The sequence below is a fragment of the Callospermophilus lateralis genome, unplaced genomic scaffold (genome assembly GCF_048772815.1).
Source record: "Callospermophilus lateralis isolate mCalLat2 unplaced genomic scaffold, mCalLat2.hap1 Scaffold_107, whole genome shotgun sequence".
Classification (NCBI taxonomy): domain Eukaryota; kingdom Metazoa; phylum Chordata; class Mammalia; order Rodentia; family Sciuridae; genus Callospermophilus; species Callospermophilus lateralis.
This window is the reverse complement of record NW_027510917.1, coordinates 4,051,829-4,075,758: the sequence shown is the minus strand read 5'-3', so window position 1 is coordinate 4,075,758 and position 23,930 is coordinate 4,051,829. Positions and strand designations below refer to the sequence as shown.

Here is a 23,930-nt window from a genome sequence, read left to right as displayed (position 1 = left end):
TTAAGAAATGGTATCAGTTGGGCAGGTAAAATAATATTTGATACTTTTATAATATGCAACTTGGAATCAAATTCAAGAAGTTGACTGATTAAAAATCTAACATTGCACAAATTCATAAATAATTGCTTAGTTTCCATCTTTAAACCTGCTTTTTTGAAGCACACCGAAACAATGACATAGAGAAAAAAATGTACATAAGACTGTTTGCTTGATGGAGGCATCAATTTGTTAAAATATTTCTCATACATATTTTCCTGTTCAAAAATATAAACTTGATTGTTTTCCATATATACAAGTATCCTGTGAAATCCTGGATTCTGAGAAGAAATAGTTTGAGGTATAGCATTGAGTAAAACATCCAAATGCATGATATTTTTGGCTGAAATTCATTAAAGTTACTGTCGGCAGAGAGTTGATTGGAGTGTGCTCCCAAAAGTCTTCCAGGTTTTGCCCTCTGAGAAATTTGTCAGCGACATCAAATAATTGAACTCTTCAACATAAATATATACAAAGGCATTTTATTATTAATCAAAGAAAGGGAAATAGAGACATCAGAAATTGCAGCTTTATTTTTTGAAATACATATATTTATTGCCATCATAGTTCCGCAATTGTCATAAAATTAGAGTCAGATGGGATTCTGAGACACGTGCAAGTTTTGGAAATGGACATGTAGATAACAGTATGGAACTGTACATAAAATAATTACAATTTATTAAACACACTGTTTTAGCATATCCTCGATGGACGGGAATGAGCACCATATATTTTTTTATGAATATATATTTTTGTCTTTTTTTTTTTCTACAGCACCAAAGAAATCCAAATAGGAAAAGGAGAGATGAGGGTCGAGAATTAAGAATCAGCCCTGTTTCCATCTCAGCCACACTACCTTATTTCTTTATGATTTTCAAAGCTTTTTTCACATGATTCTGCCCCCTCAAGGGCATCAGTATTTCCTAAATGGTACAAGTATATATAGCAATTTGTACTCTATACCATCCTTATTCAAAACTTGCATGTGGCATGAAATGGATTCTGGCACCAAGGTATATTTTCCGTTGGTTTCATAGGTTCTTCGTCTTAATCTTAGCCAAGAAAGCAAACTGGACCAACTTCAAATCGAAATTTTTGATTCTGATCTCCAAAGTCATTGATCATTACATCAATGATAGGTACTTGATCGATTTTCGGTGTGTTGATTTCAATTACAGCCTTTTCATAGCCTTTTCTGGACTGTAAAATTAAGCATAAATTAAAAATTACATGATAATTTAATATTGCTAAAACACATGTTATTTTCCTAAGCTTCTGAAAGGAGGCTAGAAGATAAGAAAGAAGAGAATAAATCCAAAATTTGCCAAAAATTGTGTGATAACTTTTTGCTATTATGAGTGGAGGATCACATTCAGTTTTAAATTTTGAATATTAACAATAATACTTAATATTTAATTGTAGTAACGCAACTATGATCATCCAACATACTGCACATTTAAAACTAATTAAGTTGATAAATACAATTTAATATAAAAATTGATGCTGGTACTAGATCCCATAATATAAGTAGTACATCCTTATTATTTTAATTATAATTAAGATATAGATGGTCAAATTCTCTTGTCAAATACAGTATAAAATCATAACAGAAGTTGAAACATTTCTACTGCCATATGCTAATTTTTATAAATATTAATAGTATACTACTATTTAGAATGCTTTCCAGGACTTGTGCATCTATAACCTGATTTGTGTTCTCTTTCTTGTTCTACTTGTACCCCACTCATTCTGTTGAAATCATGGGTGCTCTTATTTTGCAATTGTGCTATCTCTTCAGTCATCAACACTTAGTCAAAGCAAATTGCTATTATATGGAATTCCCATGTGCATGAACATTGGTTCCAGAGAATAAAGATAACAAAAATGATAGTAGTTTCCTAAGTTGCTGTTAACACAGTGACAATTAAAAAGCACCTATCTAAGATTACCTTCTGTTATGTCTTCAAAAATGTATCTTTGTGTATTTCAGAGTGTCTGCATGTGTGCATATCTGTGTGTGAACATTAGTGGTTTTGAAAACTCTGTATTTTAATATGTCAATGTTAAGCATCAAATCTTATTAATAACTGACAGCCATTGAGAGAAATCTGGCTTAGAATTAAAGTGAGGCTGTTAGAGGCTGCCTCTCATCTGTGAAGAAGACAAGCAGAGGTTTCACTCACCGCACAGCCATCATGCAGTGCTTTGATGTAAGGGTTGTTATCATAGGACATCTCCTCATCATTTTATCCCAGGAACCGAAGTGCTTTGTCATAACTTCCTGATGACACATCATACCAGGCAGCCGACTGATGACAGTTATAGGAGAAATTTTGCTGAGCAGAGGCAGTGAGAAGTTTCAGGAATGTCATTTGCACCATGTTAATGGTATTGCCTTCAACATCTAAATATGAAAGCTGGGAATAAAAGAATAAAAAGACACATAAAGACTCTTTTTCTCTTTTATGCTATGAAAAAATAAATCACTGTTGACAGTGAACTTTGATGCTGGAAGGATGTAGATGAATCCACAGCCCTTTTGTAACCCACTGAGAAAAAGTGAGAATTGAGGGTTACAAGACCCAGAGACAGAATTTTATGAACTCAGGTCTCTATCTCCAACTCACTTACTCTATCTAACCACTGCTTATCCTTGACAAAATCACAATGTCTATTGTTTCCTAATCAGAAAACACTGCCAGAAAAATAAAAATGATTCTGCTTTGAGGAAATACTTCAGTATATTTCATATCTTTTTTTTTAAATTGTAAAATAATGAAGCAATGAAAACCAAGGAATCTCAGTGTGATGCAAAGGTTAACTGGTTTTGTTCTTTGATCATGCTCCTGTACTTTTTATTTTGGGGCTATAGTCTTCCAAGGTGTTTTGGTCTTCTAATTTTCAAAGCAGAGTTTCAGTCCATTCTCAGATTTTATATATATGCTTTTTTTCACTGTTTTATCACCAGCACCCAGCTTAATGGCAGAGACAATAGGAATTAATAATTGTTGAGTCAATACTATTTTGTATTTATAGCAGAAAAATAGTTTTAAATGTAAATTATTAAGACTTGTCTTATGTCATCTTCACAAAATTTTTGTTGGGCATAATGGAGATCACTGAGCTTAAGAGAAATGTATAAACCTAAATTTAAAAAAAACATTACAAATTCACTGTGATTTATACATGAAGGCAATACAAAAGCACTGATCTGACTTTTCTTCTTATAAAAACTTTATCTATTCCTTACTGATTAACAGAGAGATATTGAGGAGCCTCGTGAGTTTAGGGGAAAAATTTACTTTGGCAATGAACTCTAAGGAAAATAAAGCTTCACAAAACAAACACACACAGTGTTCTACTTGTGTATATTTTACACTCATACACAAATAAGAATGTAGCTTGGATGCATAATATCTAGCCTGAATACTAAACTGGGAAATTATAAGTCATTAATATGTATGTTTATATAGTAATGATAAATGTATGAATTTTCATCAGTGGAAAATAGTAGCATTTTAAAAAAATATTAATTGATTGAATAATTATTTGGATAAGTGGGAAACACTTCAATTTGGTTAACCCCTAATTAAAGTAATTTAAACACATATTTTAAATGACTTTTAATATGAATTTTGTCTAAGACACAATCTTAAAATATCTTTACAAAATTTTTAAGGGAAACTGGTAATTGTATGGAAATATGCAAATTTGGCTTACAATACAAATAAAAGGTAGGTTTGTTCAGTATATTCCCAAAGGTAACAATCAGAAAAAATAATCGTACATGCTAAAAGTTCTTCATGAAATGAAAACCAAAGAATAAACTAGGGATCAAGCAAATAGGAAATGAAATAGTGATAGTCAAAGATATTAAATGGATATTAAATACTTTTGCTGATATTTTTAGCAAAATTCATTTTATGATAACTTTGTCTTGAACTTGAAATTTAGTACTTCCATCTATTTTGATACAAAAACAAATTAAATTGCTTTAGGATACCATAGTGGTCACAGAGATGCTAGGTGGAGCAAATTGTAGAACACAAGATCTATATAATTTGAACTCGGCTTATGGAATTTGAAATAAACCATTTCATGCTGAGGTAATAACATACCAATTTTCCTCTCTTAAATTCACTAAACCAACTTCCTGGTTTCTCCTTTGGCCACGATGAAAGTCTTACCTATTGTAAAGGAACAGAAAAATTAAAAGTTAGGCAAATATTATAAATGATAATTTTTTTTGTCTATATGGGTAAATTTTAGTAAGATTAAGAAACTACAGAGCTTTTGAAATATACATAAAATGAGATAAAGAGCAACATTTGAGCTAGATCCTATGAATTGCATGTAATAAATATTGAATCATTTTTTTTTTCATGATCTCTTCAGTGGTTTAAAAATAAATGGGGAGAGATAACTTGGTAAAGGCAGACTAAGAGCTGTAGGGGACATCATTAGAACTCTCGGGTAATCTCTCACAAAAGAAATCCTCCAAATGCCAGCCAGCATCAACCCCCAAAGACAAGGAACAGCACTGTGTATCAAAGGAAGCATTCTGAAAACATTTCTCCAGTAACTAAGGGTGAGCTGTCCCAGAAAAGTCATTGGTAGAAAGTAAGACTAATCATTTCTTCTGGGAATATAAAGAATCCGTTGTAGATCTGCATTTATTATTAAGTAAAGATCAGTAAATTATGAGTTTATAAGGCTTTATCACTAGGAAATCTGAATAATCAGTGTGAGGGGCAGCATTTTCCTTTGCCATGGATTATTTTGGGGGCTAGAGGAGGTGTATGATGCCTTGCCATGTGATAAGTTGGGTTGGAAGATGGAAGTTGCTTTGTCTCCTGACCATAATATATCATTCTGATGTTACCAACAAATATTCTCCTAAAAAGATCAATCACACATAAAATTATTTGCTTTGTCTTATGGAGTTCCTTTACCTCTAGGAGCCTGTGTCATTTTCTAAAGAAATTGTTTGGAAAATGCACTTATGCTAATGAAAATCTCTGATTCTGTTAATGATCTGCATGTAGCTTTAAAGACGTAACTCAAGTACATTGATACTATTAGGTGAAAAGCATGTAAAAGAAAAATTCTTTATGAAATTTTTCATTTTGAATATAATATGCAGCTGTGAGTGTTACCATGTGATAATTGGGCAGAAGAATACTATATATGTACTAAAATTTGAGATTCAGCTGTGATGTGTCATGGAAAAACCATAGAATTTTAGAGAGCAAGCAGGTGCCTAAAGAATACATCTGGGCAAAAAATAAAGGAAAGAAGTATTTGTTAACTCTATGCATCACTTGGGTGCCTTATTCATGTTTATGCAAATGAAATGCTCTAATTACCCTGTAAGAAAAGCAGATAAATGAAAATATGACAGTATAATTTTCCTGTTTAGTTCAATATTGCAAAAACATGGCAGGAACTGTCAATATTCGCCACCAAAACAGATTGGTACTTACTCCCTCAGATTTTTTGTCTGGATAAAGGCAAGTCTCACCGCCAGATGTGAAATTACAATAAACTTTGAAGGAATCTCCTGAGCAACCTTGGTTAGGATCAATCCAATATTCACCTAGAAAGTAGGAAAAAGCAGGTCATACACAAGTTCATTAACAATATCAAATGTATGAGAATCACATTTTATTAAAAAGAGAAATAAGGAAAGTCAATATTCATAGATCTCGTTACTTTTATGCTTTTAGGCATATTAGGGTATATATTTGATTAGCTGGAGTGACCTTTTCTTTTTTGCCTCAACTCTTTGTAAAGGAACCATATCTGAAATATTTTTTTTTTTTGGTCTTATCATACCAATCACTTTTAGGTATTAATCCGTTACCTCTTCAAATAATAACATCCTGTGAATCCATGTGTAATAAATTACATGTATAATGGAATCAGATCTAGTTGAATCCAAATCTACTATGTAGTACTTTGTTTTAGAAATGTGAGTGTGATAATCCATTTTGACCTAATTTATTTATCTGTAACAATGGAGTACCTATTTAGCCACAGAAATCATACCTTCACCTTATTTTACACAAAAACCTCTTGTAGTAAATGTTGATCCTAAGAAGGAGAACTGCATTATATATTTAAATGTGACCTGCTATTAATGCCATTAATGCAATGTGGTCAAACGAATTTTGTCATGTGAATAATCATGATTAATATTTTAGCATTAGGTGAATAAAGATGGTCAAGATTAGGAGTAACATAAAGTTATTCTTTGAATAATTGACAGAATGGTTTTTGTTAACAAGAATTATTAGGAGACAAAATTGATAAACAGGTGACAATTACTTTGCTTTCTTCCTATCACATCATGCTCTAAACTTAATTTTAAATGTGAATTTGAATTATGTGAATACAACGATTTTGAACTTATAATTTTAAAAGCTCTGGTAGCTTAGCTTAGTACTGGAACTCTCAAAACTCCAACTTCATTCAATGTTTATCTTCTACTATATGAAAACAGTGGAAGTACTCTAATAGTTAATAGCTTCTACTGTTTATCAGGTAACAAAAACATTCACACTTTTTACAATTACACTACTAATACATACATATCTGAAACAAATTGAAATTCTCAGAAAAAATATACAAGAGAACAAAAATCCTATCTAAGATTTTATCAACAGAGCTAACTATGCTCTTTGATATTTTAATGTTTTTAAAGAATATTTTGTTTGAATTATATGGGAAAAAATTTTATTTTGCTTTATGGAATTAACATTTTTATTAAATAGTCTTTCAAATAATGTTAATAGCTTAATTATTCAGATATCTTTGTTTAATAAATGGATCAATATCCTGTAGATCCTATGTTCAATTTATCTTCAATTTACCCATATATCATTTCTACTGCCATATCTCTAAATGAAGCCTCCATCACCTCTTGTCCAGAGTAGTCCCAGAGCTTCTTAACCAGCTCTCTTGAATTCATTTTACTTTCTTCCAAAAACACTTTAAATCATTTTCAATTTGCTCACTATTGTTCAGCTACAATCGCCTTCTTTTAATTTCATGAAAACATCAAAATCTTCTCTTCAAAGCTTTGCAAATGTGCTGCATCTTCTGCCTGGAATATTCTTTTGATTCTTAGTGTGACTGTCTATATTAAAGTTTCAGCTTAAATGCCATATCCACAATATTAATATTGAGTTTATACAAGATGGATTCATCCCCTACATAAATAAATACCCACTTTTCATATAACTATCCATAATATGCTATTACTAATATTTTTCATTTTTCTATCTCTACCATTAGATAATAAATAGGTCAAGAACATTATTTTTTCTGTTCACCTATGAATGTGTGTATGAAAAACAGCACCTGGCAGTATTCAAGAATTAATTAATTAACCTTACTTTGATGTCACACTTAAAAGTAATGAAGATAGTTATCACAGAGAAATTATTGGAAACTACAGTCCACAGTGGGATTACACTCTTAAAGTTTATAATACTTTTTAAAATTCTCTGGTTCTAAATCATATGTGCTTTCAAATTCAGTACATGCTGCCATCTTTTACATTTAATTTTCTATTTTGTATGATTACTTTATTCATTGAGATCTAAAGTATAAGAATCATGTATATTATGTAGCTGTATTCTCTGTATTCTCATTTAAATGTCATAAAAACTTCAGTGGAAATTCGTTGATTGGTCAAGTATATTTTAATTTGTGAATAGAAGGGAAAATTTTGTAGCACAGGCTCAAGCCAAATTATTTAAATCCTTTGTGTACATAATGCCAGTTAAAAGTAAGAATCTCTTTATAAATCACAGATCTAAACGTGTATTTTTCATTTAAATAAACACAAATTGGAAGACCCTGAATTATCAATTTGCACAGAATCCTTAACTACTAGCTGTGTTTTAGTTTTAATTGGCTATGCTTAAGAAAGTAAGATTTTATGATATTTTTCCTTTATAGTGGCTATATATGAATTAATTTAGACTTTCCTATCTTCACTGTGTTATTTAGATCTAATTTATTAAATTCATTTTTTGATGATATTGAAAAGCAGTATTTTCTTAGAAGTAAAGGGAGGTAAAGTATTTCAGTATCGATGGGAAGATTTATTAATCATAAATATCTACCCCTTTGTTAGTTAAGTACTTATGACTTTAATCAACTATCTAAGCATAGCTGAACTTTTCCTTCTCAGAAAAATAGATACATATAGGTTTTTCCAAGCTCTAGGCAAAAGAAAATATCCTGATTATAATTATTAAGCAAAATATGAATAGTTCTACTAGATAATTGTGGATCAATGAAAGAAAAATTTTTGTTGCAAGTTATCCCAATCCTTAAATATTCTGTTCATCAAATTTTTCTAAACTGATAGATCAAATGTTCATGTTATGCTATTTAATCATATTCAGATTATCCATGTTAGTGTAAAGTACTTGATCAAATTCATGCAAATATTAATTAATATTAATGTGATTGTCTTAATGTACTATATTAATCATATTAATATAAAGTAACTTAGTAACAATTGTATGGTGATATGCACATATGTATGCATACATAATACCCATTCTGAGTTATTTATAAGGCAAAGTGCATTTGTGTGAGCAATCATTATCCAAAAATCATCTTGTCACAGTTCAATGAAAACCTTATTTAACAGACAAGGATTTTCCAAAGAAGACCTTGAATTACACAATATAAATGACTTTTTCTGTCTACAAGAGTAGAATTAGTAATTGTTTGCTCTAGTTTTATTTAGAGAGTATATTAAACATTTAATTAGAATTAACGAGCTCACAATGCACTTCAGTAACTTAGCAACTCAGTACATTTGTTTTGTCATGTATTATTAACATACCATCTGGGAAGTCAGGGTGGCTGAGTTGCAGGTCTTTGCAAGTTCGGGTGGGATTAGTCTGAGTACCCATTGGAAACTTCATATGCTCAATGTCTTGCTTTAGGGAATTGAGGGAACCAAATATTTCCTCCATTCCATCGGAGTAATCAAGAATATTATCGCCTATATCTGCTTGCATGCTTTCAGTATGTCTTCTCATTTTTTTGGGTGACAAGATTGGTAAAGGCTGAATGACTTCACCAGGTGGACCCTGTAAAGAAGACAAAGTGGGTATAAAATATGTGAGTGTTCCATAAAGTAAAGAATATTCTTCCAGCTTATAAGAAATTACAGTTGGTTTAGCTTTTCTATAGTTGCAAAATGATGCATGAAAAAATCATATGAATAAATACACATATATATGTATATATGTAAATTTTGTAATTTCTTTTAAAAATTATCTGGTGGAAATATGGAGGTAGGTGCACAAGTCAGATTTCTGGCACTTTATGTACATATTGTAGCATAGTTTTCTATTAACATGTTATGTATGTTACTCTCTGATTTTCTGAGTAGTTCTCATTTACACACTATTTCTAGAACTATATTTTAAAGTCTCAGCTGGACGCAGTGGCTCACACTGGTAATCCCAGAAAATTAGAAGCCTGAGACAGGAGGATTGCAAGTTTTAGGCTAGACTCAGCAATTTAGTGAGGCCTTAAGCAACTTAGCAAGACCCTGTCTCAAAACAAAAAATAAAAAATGGGTTGGGGATGTAGCTGAATAGTTAAGTGCACCCCCCTCAATCTCTAGTACCCACTGCCTCCCCTCCCCTGAAAATGTCTCTACAGATTAGAGCAACATTTTAAAGCTCTTACACTATCTAATAAAATGTATTACATTTCACAAAAATTTATATTCTGAAACAGAATATTAGTGTGTTTCATTATGTATTACTTATATCTTTATAAATTAACACTTAAAAGTAATCAGACTTCAATTTATGTTTATGTAAAAGTAGAACCACACCAAATATTTAATCCACATTGTTATGGGTTAAAGTGAACATTGGAATAACTTCTATGTTGAATTTATAACTCTTAATACCTCAGAAATTTGATCTTATTTTCAAATAGGGTCATGGGAGATGCAGGAGTTAAGATGAGGTCATTAGGGTGGACCCTAATACAACATGTCTGACATTATTATAAAGATGGAACATTTGAACACAGAGACACACACAGAGGGAAGACAATATAAAGGAGATTCAGAACAGATCCTTCCTCAGGGCTCTCAGAAGAAAACAACCCTATTGGCCCCTTGATTAGGACTCCTACCCTCCAGAACTGTGAGATAATACATTCTGTTTTAATAGCCACTCAGTCTTCTGGTATGCTGTCAGGGTAGTCTTAGAAAACTAGTAAACATGTAATTGGAAACATTTTAACTCAGGAAAGAAGATTAAGTATTCTTTCCCATACTTATATATTGTAATTCTACCTTTTAGTAGTGTTTAAGTCTGGTTAATATAAGTACTTATAAATGGTAGTTATTATTTTTGTTTCTATTACTATCATTACATGATACAGAGAAACAATGCCCAGCATCTGAACTTTTATCTTTATTCCTAAAGTCAGGTAAATGTTCCTTTGTGGCATACAATTAATTGGATTCATTAAAGTATGATAAAAATCATGATTCTTTTGAAAAAAATAAAGATTATTATAATATGTAATTAAGGTTTCCTCTATTTAAAGAGTCAAATCAGTTCATAGGTCTTGGCATGTAGACTTTATTACTTAGTTGACATTGTTACATTTGTTATAAAGTCAGAACCTTGGACAGTACATAGTTTTCATCCATTTTATAGTTGCAAACAAATCACTGCCAGTCTCCAGATGTAAGTTATCAAAACATCATTCTTGTCAACATGCACTTACCGGAGGTCCAGGAGGCCCTGGAAGACCACTGTCACCTTTCTGGCCAGCGGGTCCCTGTTAGAAAAAGAGTGAATATAAGTAGGAGAACAAAGTAATTTAATGGACTTCACTCAAAAATTAAAATGTCAAAGGGAGAAGCACTTACAGAGGAGCCTTTGTTACCCTTGGGACCTTGAGCACCCTAGAAAATGCAGACAAAAGCACAGATTAAAAATCTAGAGCATTTATACCTTTTTGTTATACTTGTAGCTTAACTGTGACTTAGAAGATTGCTTTGTCCAGTACTTACAGGTAAGCCTGGAGGACCAGGTGGGCCTATGGGACCAGCGGGACCTGGAATTCCCTAGAGGGAGAATGATCTGATTTAATGAGTTTTCCTCAGCAATTCCATTTCCATTCTTTGCATAAAAACACACATTCCAAAAAGTAGAGATTAAAAATCCCCTAAGAACAGCCTAAAATTTTCCATTGTGAAGCTAAGAAATAACTTTTATAAAGTAATCTGAATTTTTCCACCTGGTGTACTGTCTATAGATATTGAGATACTAGATAAATATCTATAGTATGAAGGTTATGTACATATATATTTTATATCCCTGCAGCACTCAGAATAAACTTGCATATGATGAGGATTCAAAACATGGTTGTGCAAATACTAAACTATGATTGTTATGGTTTTAATAATTTACATTTTTAATGTATTTACTTTAATGTCAATTCAACATCATTTGAAAATACCACTGATTAAAATAAACTCCAATAAAGATGCTCTAAAGTACTTCTTTGGTCATGTTTAAAGAAATATGTGAAGCGTGTGTGTGTGTACGATTGGAAGAGAGAAAGAAGCATTCATGCTTTTACTCACCCCATCCCCCTTTGCTCCTGGAGACCCTTGAGTTCCAGGGAATCCTCTGTCACCCTTCTCCCCTTGCTCTCCTGGAGGACCTATCAAGCCAATTAAACCAGGATGGCCCTTTGGAAGAGGGGGAAAAATTTAGTAGTACATAAATTAGAGCCATTAGTAAACTCTAGTCATAAAATATTTGCACATTAAATTCATGAAATAAAAATTTTAAATGTATATAAAATACATTTAAATAACCTTTCTAAATGGAATGTAAAGATCTTCCCTCTCTTCTTGCTTAACAGGATTTTTACTACTTAACATTAAGTGCAACCTTTGTTAGGGGTTTGGTATGTTACGGAACTGAATGTTTTCTAAAAATATCTTTGATGTTTCATGTAAGGATCATTCAGCTTAAAAAACAATATCGATAAGTAATATTGATGATATAAACAACGGAAAACTCATTATTTTAATGAGCATCTAATTTAATATGAAATGTTTTCTATTCTCCAGAGACTTTGCAGTTTTAAGAAAACATCTGGAGATTTAAAAATAATCTAAACAATATTAATGCCATTCAAAAAAACAAGCTTGTTTTCTCTACTTAGTTCAACACAGTATAAATTCTTGGAGATCGGATTACTACTTGAAAGATATTTCTAGTTTAAATTATTTTTATGTTTCAAAACATAAAAGTGGTCATTTTGGTATTCCATCTGCTTATCTTGTGAACAGTTATTTTAGTACAACCATATGCTTTCTCCATATGGTTTCTAAAAGGGCACAATGAGAAGATGCAACACTGGATCCTGGTTCGTTTTCCACCATTACTTTGCATACATTCTCTTCTATAAACACATCTGGGAAGCTGAGAGTTGTAGCTTTTCATGGTTAGAATGACAAAGCTATCTTTCGAAATTTCCTTTTGAGAGGTTTTAATCTGCAAAAGTAATGACTTCTGTTATTAGTACATCAAAAGTATAACAACACACTTTAAAAAAATTCTTACCTTCTCACCCTTGGAGCCAGGATCTCCTTTGAGACCAGGTAAACCAGGAGGTCCCTAAATAATAAGAAAAAAATAAACACATTGAGAGTAGGCATAAATATAAAAATCATATTACTTATCACAGTTAGTTTGATTTGGGAACTATGTAGTTTAAAAAAAGTTCATAATGATCAATGTTTATTTTTCAGGATTACATGTAAATGTATATATTTAACACATCCTGGTTTAATCTGTGACAATAACATTAAACCATAATATTCATAATCCTGATTAAATAAATACGAATTGAGAAATATGCCATAGTTTGTGTGGATATTGATATAAAATGGACAAATTCCTTATATTGTTCTATTAACAGACAAAAATACTTTAGGCAAAGTATATGCAGTATTAAATGTGCATGTGTCTAACAATATTCTTCTAATGAGAAGAAAATTAATCATCAAATTTATGTAAATTAAGTTAGATTCTTTTTTGTATTAACATAAACAATCATGCTGCTTTGTTAAACCACAGACAAAAAGAAGACTATAAAAAATTCTCTATTCACTTTTAAATATATCCTAAGAGTGGATTTTGACATTGCCCTTTCATCTAGATTAGAATACCCAACAGGGGTGCAGGTAGGTGGTAGAGTACTTGACTAGTATGTGCAAGGCCTTGGGTTCAATCCCCAGAACAACAACAAGAAAGAACATTAGAATATGTTATAGTAATGGATCTCTCAAAGTGCTGTCCTCCAAACATTAGCATCAGCATCACCTATGGACTTATTAGGAAGAAAATTCTTAGACCTTGTGCAGATCAACAGAACCAGAATGTGTGGTATCCCATAATCTGTTTCATAGATCTGATGCTCATTAAAGCTTAAAAACATTTCCCTGTGGTATCAGACCCTAAATCCAGTTAATCAATATACAAATCAGAGCACATAGAGGATACGATGTATATTAAAATAAAACATGACTTATTTAGTTTACTAGCTAAAGGATTTTATAATTAAATGTACATAATTTGTACCTACTTTTTTTCTAGTCTTATCAGAAATGACAGGTGAAAGAAAATAATGCCCAAGAGCCTATTTAAAAAAAAATGTTTTATAGGAAGCCCCAAGAGCACAAATTTTAAGGAAAATAGTAAAAATGGTAAAGGAAGCAATCAGGTAATCATTTAGACAGCTTATGTCACTATTAGTGTATAAGAGGTCAGACTATGTATTAGAACAAAGAAGCATAAAAGAAGCCTATGAAAATCACTTTAATAAAAATGTAATCATAAGTTTGATCCCTAGCACCGCAAAAAATTGTAATTGTAATAAGGAACTATGTATGTGAAACATTTAAGAATATTGGTTATACTTGATATATATCAGTTAAAAATCCATACATTTTCTAGGTTAAAAATATGAAACTGAAGCCCTGTCACAAAATCAAATGTACAAAGTGTTGGGGAGGCAGCCCAGTGGTAGAGCACCCATGGGTTCAATCTCTAGTACAAAAACAAAAGCCCCAAAATTATATATATATATATATATATATATATATATATATATATATATATGCTTTTTCTTCACATCTCATTTTATATTCAAACTTTCATGTATACAATATGCTTTACAGAAATTTTGCTGTAAGGGGGAAAACTGATAAATATGTTTTCACCTGGACATCAATATTCCCAATCACTGTCATAGTCACAAATGTTGAAGTCTAATATCTCATAAGTCTGAGCTTTATTCATAAAAATATTATAAAAGTAACTATGTCTTAATATGGTGATAATGAAAGAAAAATCAGGCTTATGAAATACTGGATAAACAGTGAAGCAGAACAAAAAAGTCAATTATGATCATTAGCTTTAGTTACATTATAGATGGGTACCTATTATTTTTTTTTCCTTCTATTCTAATAGTACAAGCTAAAATAAAAAAAGAAAATAGTAATTCTAGTTTTCAGGCTTCATAAGAAATATACTAGACACTGTGTTTCAAATTCATCTTAAATATTTTCTATAAAATTATTCATGAAGGAGTTAAAGGAAAAGAGTATTAATCCCTCTAAGTTAATAAGTTCTTATGAAATTACAAACTTATCTATGGATGAATTTGCCAAGCAAAATCAATTTTGTATTTTCATCAGCTGAAAATAGAAATTGATAATGTTATGATATTGAGAGCAGTTATAAATATCCTTCTGAACTTGGAACATATCAAAAAACAACAACTCTGCATATAAAAATGTTATTCCAAATTACATGTTTTCTATTTCCTCTTTAGGACATTGTAAATTGAAAACCCCTAGGGAAATACATAATTCATATGCAGTAAAGAGAAATGGAAAACAGGGACCATACATTCTTAAGTGTGTAGAATATACAATCAAACATTCCCCCATGCAGTATTATGCTTTATGGAATATTTGCTTGATCTGCATCTCAAAGTTCTAATGTGCTGAAGCTTAAAGAAACTGCAGATCCCACACTTTCTCTAAAAGATAAAATCATGAGATATTGTTTAATTTAGTGGAAAGAAAATGCTTTATTATTTCAACCTGTTTGATCATTATGAAATGCCAACCATCTCATCCCCTTTTAGAGTTTAAATGTAGCATTAAAGCAAAAAAATAAAATTGTAATTCAATAACCCATCTTACTTTTTATTCAGGCTTTTATGTTTGAAAAATAATGCTAGCAGATATTTTATTTATCACTTTGTGAAAAGAAAGAATACATAATAATATTAAGTAAACTTGTCCAAAGATAAATAATGAATAATTTTTCAGTTGCACTGGAATGTATATGATTTTAAAAGAATATGATGCAAAACAAAAGCTTAAAACTAAATGATAGTTTTGCCTCCAAAAAATCAAATAAATATCAATTTTTAAAGTTATTAAATCACACTAATTTTGACCTCTAGCCATAACAATTTAGTTACCATTATTTTTCTATTTAAAACACTCTAATTCACATTTAATTTTCGCTATGTACTAAAGAAACCACCAGTTCCACTTAAAAGCAAAAATAAGAGCATAGTTGTTTACATAGGCTCATCATCGTCCTTTTCTTCTCTATTAGTGCCTACATTTTCTACTTTTGTGACCTAAGTTCCATATGGGGATTCTAAATGTACGCATGTCCATATATGTCTGTGTATATACACATGGGTATATATGCACATGTATAGAATTAATGCATATGTAGAGGTTTAAGTTAAATGTTATCATTTGTATTTTGCTATTTAAAGTAAAAGGCATATACAGCACTTCTACAAAACTCTAGTCAAGTTGACAACAGAGTGGAGAAGACAACAAGCAAATATCATTTTTAGAATTTGATATCTGTTAATTTCACTCTAAAAAATTTGTCTCCATAAATTTCCTATAAAAATGGTAAACTATTATCTATGCTGCTGCTGGATGGACCATCTGTTAGAGTTCAATTGTCTAATTAGGTACCAGCCAATCTGGAAAGATGAAAGCCAACCAAGTTCAATAAGTTGATTTATTGAACAGCTAAACTGGGTTTAAATACTAGGGTATGGGAAGACCTAGGTAGCTTTGACTAGTGGAATTTTGGAACTTTGCTGTAGGATGTTACAGGCAGCTTCTACAAGGGGAAAGGTGACCCAATAGATAGCTGCAGAACTCTAGTAACAAGCTGAATCTTGCAAGACTTGAATACTTGTGCAAACATATTTAAAAAGGTAATGAGGAAAAACTAAATTATGGAGAAAGTATATTCAAAGCAATTTTATGTGAATTATTTTCTGAGTTGAATGTAAACTGTGTAAGTTTTCAAATCTCTATCTCCCACATCTTATTCACATTTATACCTCTCGTTTCCTTCTTTCATAATTTATATTTCTAATCAGGGAAGGATCCTTATTGGCAATTATTTAAATGGTTTTATTCTGGGTATACTTACCATCCTCTGCTTGATTTGATTATTGTACTTGTCACATGTTCTAACTGCCGAAAGTATAACTGTACATGCTGACCTTCTGCATTTGCTCTAACAGTCAACATCTTCCAAATCAGAGTATAGACAACACACATACATACACACACACACACACACACACACACACACACACACACACATAAACTGAGGTGAAATTAGTTTCTTTTCACTAAAAGACACAACTGATGTTTCTTAAAATATTGATCATTATTTTATTCACTTAATTCTTTATTTTATGTTAGTAGTACCCATCAATTGTTTAAGTTGTATAAAAATAACTCATTTAACAGGCATAAAAATTCCAGGAGGTAGAAGATGTTAATAACTAAATTAAACTCATTTAAATTTTATGCCATTTCATGAAACAGATGCTCTTAATCCCATTTTATAAATAAACTAAAACTAGAGAGAAAGAGAAGAAGGAATAACAACTTTTCCATTGTCATCCCATAAGTAAATGGCAGTGCACATATTTGAAAATAGGGAGTTTGGATTTAGTCAATGATCTTAACCAGTAACCATGATAAACCACTTCTCACTCTGCTTAAAACATTACCTGTTAAGATAAATCATTTTTAGTTGAATTGAAAAACCTCATTAAATTGCCAAAAGTAGCAGTTTTAAGGTAATAGCTCAATCCATCCTCACCTCATAGACTTAGTACCATTTTCATAGAGATTAGACATCACACCGAAGGCCAACTGATGCTAAAAAAAAGTTACAGTATTTTTATATCATAAATAAGTACTCTCTAACAAAACCAGCAGCCAGAGAATTGAATAGGCCCATGCTGATTGCTTCTGAGGCTCATCATTTCACTGTTCCTAAAAAGGATTGTTCAGTCCCTTGACCTCTAAATTTACATTTGCTTATGAGTCAGAAGTTCAAACTTGCAAGCTGGAAACAGGTGGTATGCCTGATGGTTTTATTTTTAATATTAGCCAAAGGAAGTCTTCAGCATGGTACTTTTTTTATTTCATCTGTAGAAAGGTCAGCATACTTATTGGAAAACCTGAAATAATAATAAGAGAACCTCTGGCAAATTTTAGGATGACATTAAGGCAGAGTATTTTTTATTCCAGGCTCTTACCCTGTGCAGTTAGGCACTTACCAAATCTAAGGAGAGTATTTCCTAAGTAGTGTAGTTGTGGAGTGATCCTCTTTCAGCCAGGACCCTATTTCTATGCTGATGAGATTATGTGCCCAGTTGAAAATCTCCAGCTTGAAGTCAATTACAATTTGGTAGTAATTATTCAGTTACCAAATAAGTAATCTTTAACTTCTTCAGCAAAAGTTTAAAATAATATTTTAACATTTATGAAATACTTGGTAGGTATCTGAGGGGAAATTGTGCCATCTTAAAAAAAAATGGCCAGAATCCCTCTTGAATAATTATGATTGTGAATCTGAGTTTTGATGGTTTTAGGGTATAAAGGCACCTGAGATAATTAATATATCCATGACAAGAGGCTTTTGACTAAATTTTTTATTAATTTAACAATTAATTTATTTAATAGTTTGATGAATTTAATAATTAAATTAATGAAATGATTAATTTAAATTACTATATGGAGGAACTTGACCATTTAAACCAATTTTTACCACACTTGCATAGTGCAACATACACTGCTTGCTGTTTTCATTAATCCTTTAATATAACTATTATTGGATAGTGAAGTTAAAATAACTGTATTGTGAAATTGAACTATGCATAAAGCAAACAAGTCACCTATTGAACAATAATTTTAAAGAACAAGTCTTTTTTTCTCATTTTCTGCCCAAATTTTAGAAAGGATAATTCACATGCTAGAATAAAATGCATCTCTGAATAGTATGCTGGTCAATCACTGCTTTACTACATTTCTCAAGCATATTGTTTGCACATAATGTTTATAATAGAGACTAAATGTGAATGTTGTTATAATCATATCTTTTTTTTTGTTAATGGGGTTTAGTGTCTTATCTTTCAGCCTATATGTCTCACAGAAAGAACCATTTATTTGGTCAAGGAGTCACTGTAAGCCTGTACTAACATTACTCTTTTAAATGAAGTACCAGGAAGCAAAGTTTAATTGCATGCATTTGGGGGGAACTGTCTGTACTAGGAAAATGACTGGCAAGGCCATTAGTGGCATTTTATTCTGAGGGGAAATAATTTTTTCATCCAAAAGGTTAAAAAAAAAAGGAACATTCTTGTGATCAAGTGGCATCTTTTCCATGTATCTATCAGTTAAACATATTTGAATTTTTTAAGGTATGAGTAATATACTTCTTTGAATATTGTATCAAGTACAAACCAAGTTACCATCTAAAAATTTCAGGATTCTGCCGTGTAGACAATTTTGTTTCAGTAATTCTCTCTTTAAATAAAGAAAAAGATGCTACTCACCATAGGACCAGGTGGTCCATCTTGGCCTGCAGCTCCAGGGAGACCTTGTTCTCCCTACAGAAAAAAATCATATTTTTATTAATAATAAATGATTATGTATTTTTTTCAATTTTGGAAATTCAGAAAGGAAAACAGCAAACATCCCCTGTGAATTCCACTGCATGAAAAACATCTACAAATACTGTGAGCATTTTTGTGTTTAAAATTTCAACTCCATGTGCTTGTCTGTATGCAGTACAGCCACACATACATATGTGTGCACAGAGGCATGCAAAGAAATTTTATGTCATTGAGAAATTAGGGTTTAGTTCCCTATTCTTCCTTTGCAAGTTAGAATTTTACCATGAACTTATTAAATAAATGACATACTTAAATATGTAGGAATGTCTGTACATAATAATTACTGAATTGCCACAAAAACATTCTCAATATAACTTATGAAATATGCTGTCAGAAACATTTTAACTCATAATTTTCCAGAAATAAAATGCTGTTTTCAAGGCAGCATTTTTCAGCTAAAATGCTTACTCACCACAGGGCCAGGGATTCCCTGGAAAACTTCTGGACCAGGCTTTCCAGCTGGACCCTGAGGACCAACTGGGCCAGTTTTCCCAGGAGGACCTTCAGCACCTGCTTCTCCCTATTAGAAAAAAAAAGAACACATGAATGCACCCATAATCAGAAAAATACATCTTACTCTTTTAAAATACATTGAAAATAAATGCTTATTTAATGTATTAAAAGATTTTGAAACATAATATTTGTAAAGTATATTTTACCTTAGCACCTTTTTCACCTTGTCTTCCCTCTGAACCTGCAGGTCCAGGAGGACCCTATAAACATAAAACTGCAGTTAAATATGTGTCACATTTATTGCAATTCTGGACTGACTTACAAATACTCCAATTTAACTAGTAACAGACTAATACATTTTTGGTTTTCTATTGATATTAAGTTTCAAACACAAGGTGGAAAATTAAAATGATTTTCACATACAAGCTTTCACCCCAAAAATTAAAAATAAAACACAGGGTAGACTACAGACAATCATATAGCGCCAATGTAAGTTAATGGTAAAAATAAAGTGTTTAAAAATGCTGATGAAGTAAAATAGTTACTATTGAGTATAAATACTCACATCATTTATTATGTTGAATTATTAGCGATGAATTGAATATTAAATTTTGCTTCCATCTTTATGTATATTTTAAGAGTGGACTGCTTCTTAATCTAAGAACATCTGGATGTGTTTACACATCCTTAAAGGAACATGTCCTGGTTGAAGAAACATTTATAATCATGATGGTCAACACAGTATTTTCATTCTCTGGAACTATGTAACTCATAGAAATAAGTAACATTAAAAAATAGTATCACTTCTTAAAAACTACCATTAGAGCAAAATTAGAAAAAAGTACTACATTCAAGATGTCATACAAAAAGCATATATATGGGAAGATTAAATAAAAAAATTTGGTGATCTCCTAGAACTTGCTTTTTTATTTCTTCCCCAATTCCTCTTGTTTTTCATTTGTTCACTTCAGTTTTGTCAATGATTACGCTTAAAAGTATTAACCAAGATTGAAGCTGTGGTATTTGTTGTGGTATTTGGTGAAAATAAGGTGAAGAATGAGGAATTACTTTTTAAAATTTTTCAGCTATTGAAATAACATTCTAATGATGAATACAGGCAAGATTTTCACGTCTTTTAAATTCATATTTAAAATGAATATCAAACACTCCATCAAACTCCAAATTCCATGAACTCATTTTATCTCGGAGAATCAGTGAAGAAAACACTGGTAATTATTTTCTCAGTATCAGAACTGTAACCTCATTTGACATTCACTGTGCCTCAATCACAATATAAGAAATGTATAAATTCTATACAGTCATCTCTTGAGGTGGTAGCAATATGCTCTTAATAATGCATAAAATAACATTTCAAAACATATAAACTTCACATTATTTATGCAAGTATATTTTTGCATTAAAGCATAAACCCTGAATCTTTCTCACTGTTAAATGTTGAGCCATAAATTATTTTGGTGTGATATTTAAAATAATACTCAATGTAATCATAATGACTATTAATTTGAAAACAGAAATAATGAAGCTCAATGTAAGTTTTTCCTTATTCATGAAAAATATTTTTTCTTAAATTAGTGATGTGAATTTATGCAGTCTTAAACTCAAAAGATTACATTTAATATGTGAACTTTATACCATAGATTTATCAATGGCTGCTTTTTAAAACACAAACCATCCTGCATGTAAAAACAGAAAAAAAATACCCTTTATGCCAAGAGAGAGAAATAAAATCTGAGTTTGAAGAGCCTAGAGAGTTTTAACATAACTAAACTACAACAACAAAATTATTATTAAAATAAAGGTTTTTCCACCCAAAGGGGCTTTTTTTTCTGTATGTGTAAAGATAACTGTCACTGTGTGAGTCCTTATTAAATAACAATTCCATTTATTTTCTCATTTTGATTTATTCATTTCATTTTTTCCCAAATGACAAAAATTTTACTTTTTTAAAAAAAAGCAGACTTGCTTTTCCTAGGAAAGTTGGAAATTTTCTTTGAAAAAACTCATAGTGCTCCTATGATTTAAATGCATCCCCTCAAAAGTGTGTGTTGGAAACTCAGCAATGCAACACCACAGGGAGGTGGAGCCTAATGGGCTCCATCCTTGTGGGTGGATTAATACTGATTGTAAAAGGACTCCAGGCGTGAGATTCATTCCTTGTGCTCTCTCATACTCTTCCATCCCTGCCCTTCTGCCATTGTGATGCAGCAAGAGGACCCTTGATAAATGCAGTTCATCAGTCTCAGATTTCCCAGTCTTAGAACCATGAACAAATACATTTCTATTCCTTAGAAATTACCCAGTGTATGGTATTCAGTTATAGCAGCACAAAATAAACTAGTATAATGCACACAGAAAAATTCTTGTCTTGATTATTTTTCAGGTTTGCAACAAGAGGCCCTCGTTAGTTCTTCTCTGGCATTTGCTGCTGTAACAGATTTTCCTATCTGTGATAAATACACTTCCTATAAAATTCTATTATTATCATCTTTCCATTATTCATATTTTATAATATATCCTATATGTTATCCATTCTTCCACTCATGTCACAAATATTTAAATATTACTTATGTTCCAGAAATGTGCTATGCATGGTGAATACAAATAAAATATAAAATTGCAATCCTAAGGGAATTTCCAAAATTCAGTTACAGAGACAGACATAAAAGTTAATAAATAGACTATACTGTAAAATAAATGAAGACCAGATAGGTTTGAAAAATAGGTACACTGATCCAGTTAGGCAGTAGGGAAAGTTTTCCTAAAAATTAAATATCTGATCTAAACCTGACAGTGCGGGATGCTTCCTTAGAACAGTTTACCTTCTGAACATTTACATGAAAGCACAAAGGCATAGAATGGAAAGTGTATGGTGCTCTTCAGAGAACTGCTAGTAGTTCAGTCAGACTGTCAGCCAAGAATCTGGGCATACATGTGAGTCACAGGGGCAGAATTCTGGGAAGCATGCTGATGTTGGGGTTTGAGAAGCAAGGAGGAAAGAGGGAATGTATAGAAAGGGAGAACTTGAGAAAGGTTCTGACTTCAAATATTAGTAAAATTAACTGCTGAATTTAGTGCTATTAGAACACTTAAGTATATATTAAGTGAACAAGTGCTCTTATTTTACACATTAAAAAATTATAACAGCTACTCAAAAAGCTAAGGCAGAAGGACTGTAAGTTCAAGTCCAGCTGGGCAACTTTGAGACTGTACCTCAAAACAAGTAAAAAAAATAAAAAAGAGCAGCATATGTTGCTTATAGGTAGAGCACTCCCAGGTTCAATCCACAATAGTCACAAAAGAGAAAACATTAGGACAGTTTTTCCTAAAAAGTATTAAAAACACTAACATTTTGAGTATTTAAAAAGTAAAGTCAAAATCAATTTAATTAAGGACTCTTAAGAACTTTTAATATTCTTCTTGACTGTCTCTGAAAGAGGTATATACCCTGCAGAGACTCCCAATTTAAATGCACACTTTGTTTATGTAATGACCCTCAAAGGGCATAGTTTTTTACTGAACAGAAATTTTAAGAAAATTTATAATGCATTTTATCATTATAATTTATTTTTCTACCTATATATTTATATAATAAAGGAATTTTCAAGGGCCTTTATAAAAGCAAACATTTCAATTTGAAATTTAAGTTAACAATACATATAGTAACACACATATGCATTATGTGTTTTTGTGTGTGCAGTTATATATGCTCAAACTATATATGTATGTCTATTTACCATATATGGCATACATGTATGCATATATATGATTTATTGGCCTTTGTATTCAATAATAGCAGTTATTTTGATTTTTATTGTAAGCTTTCCTTTGGTAATATGAGCTGTACTTTAAAATTCCATTTAATATGTGTACTTTCAAATTATAAGGTTAATATTGTTTTAATTAGTTCCAGAATTTTTTTTTCAGTATAAGGGGACATGAAACTAGCTGTAATGATCACTTTTGCATCAAAATTCCAAGGCTTATTGATGTGAGCTGTACTATCTTCTGGTGCCTTAAGGAAAGAGATATTTATTTTTCAGTATTACAAATGTAGGACCTAAGGTACATGGACTACAAATTATAATGTAATTTTTCTAGTTCAATAACTATCAGAATCTTGTTTCTGTATCACTGCGACTCAAAGTATTACAATCAATATTCTATTAGGAAGTCTTATTATCATTTATTTGTCAAATTCATTCCCAGAAAAATGATAATATTTTGAACATGTTTCTAGTAATTGTTACTTATGCTATATATTTTAGCAAAATTGTTATTGGTCTGCCTTTCTGTTGCCTCCAATGTAGGGA

General features: G+C 31.2%; 1 protein-coding gene across 1 annotated transcript in view; it reads right to left on the bottom strand.

Moving 5' to 3' along the window:
• Positions 1-1,089: 1,089 nt before the first annotated feature.
• The window catches only part of LOC143388525 (uncharacterized), a 55,678-nt gene continuing 32,837 nt past the window's right edge, over positions 1,090-23,930 (bottom strand). Inside the window, 13 exon segments of the mRNA XM_077108001.1 lie at positions 1,090-1,236; positions 2,220-2,453; positions 4,155-4,223; positions 5,520-5,632; positions 8,903-9,152; positions 10,822-10,875; positions 10,967-11,002; positions 11,111-11,164; positions 11,687-11,794; positions 12,678-12,731; positions 19,027-19,080; positions 19,559-19,666; positions 19,806-19,859. Of these exon segments, the coding sequence (XP_076964116.1) occupies positions 1,090-1,236; positions 2,220-2,453; positions 4,155-4,223; positions 5,520-5,632; positions 8,903-9,152; positions 10,822-10,875; positions 10,967-11,002; positions 11,111-11,164; positions 11,687-11,794; positions 12,678-12,731; positions 19,027-19,080; positions 19,559-19,666; positions 19,806-19,859 (1,335 nt within the window).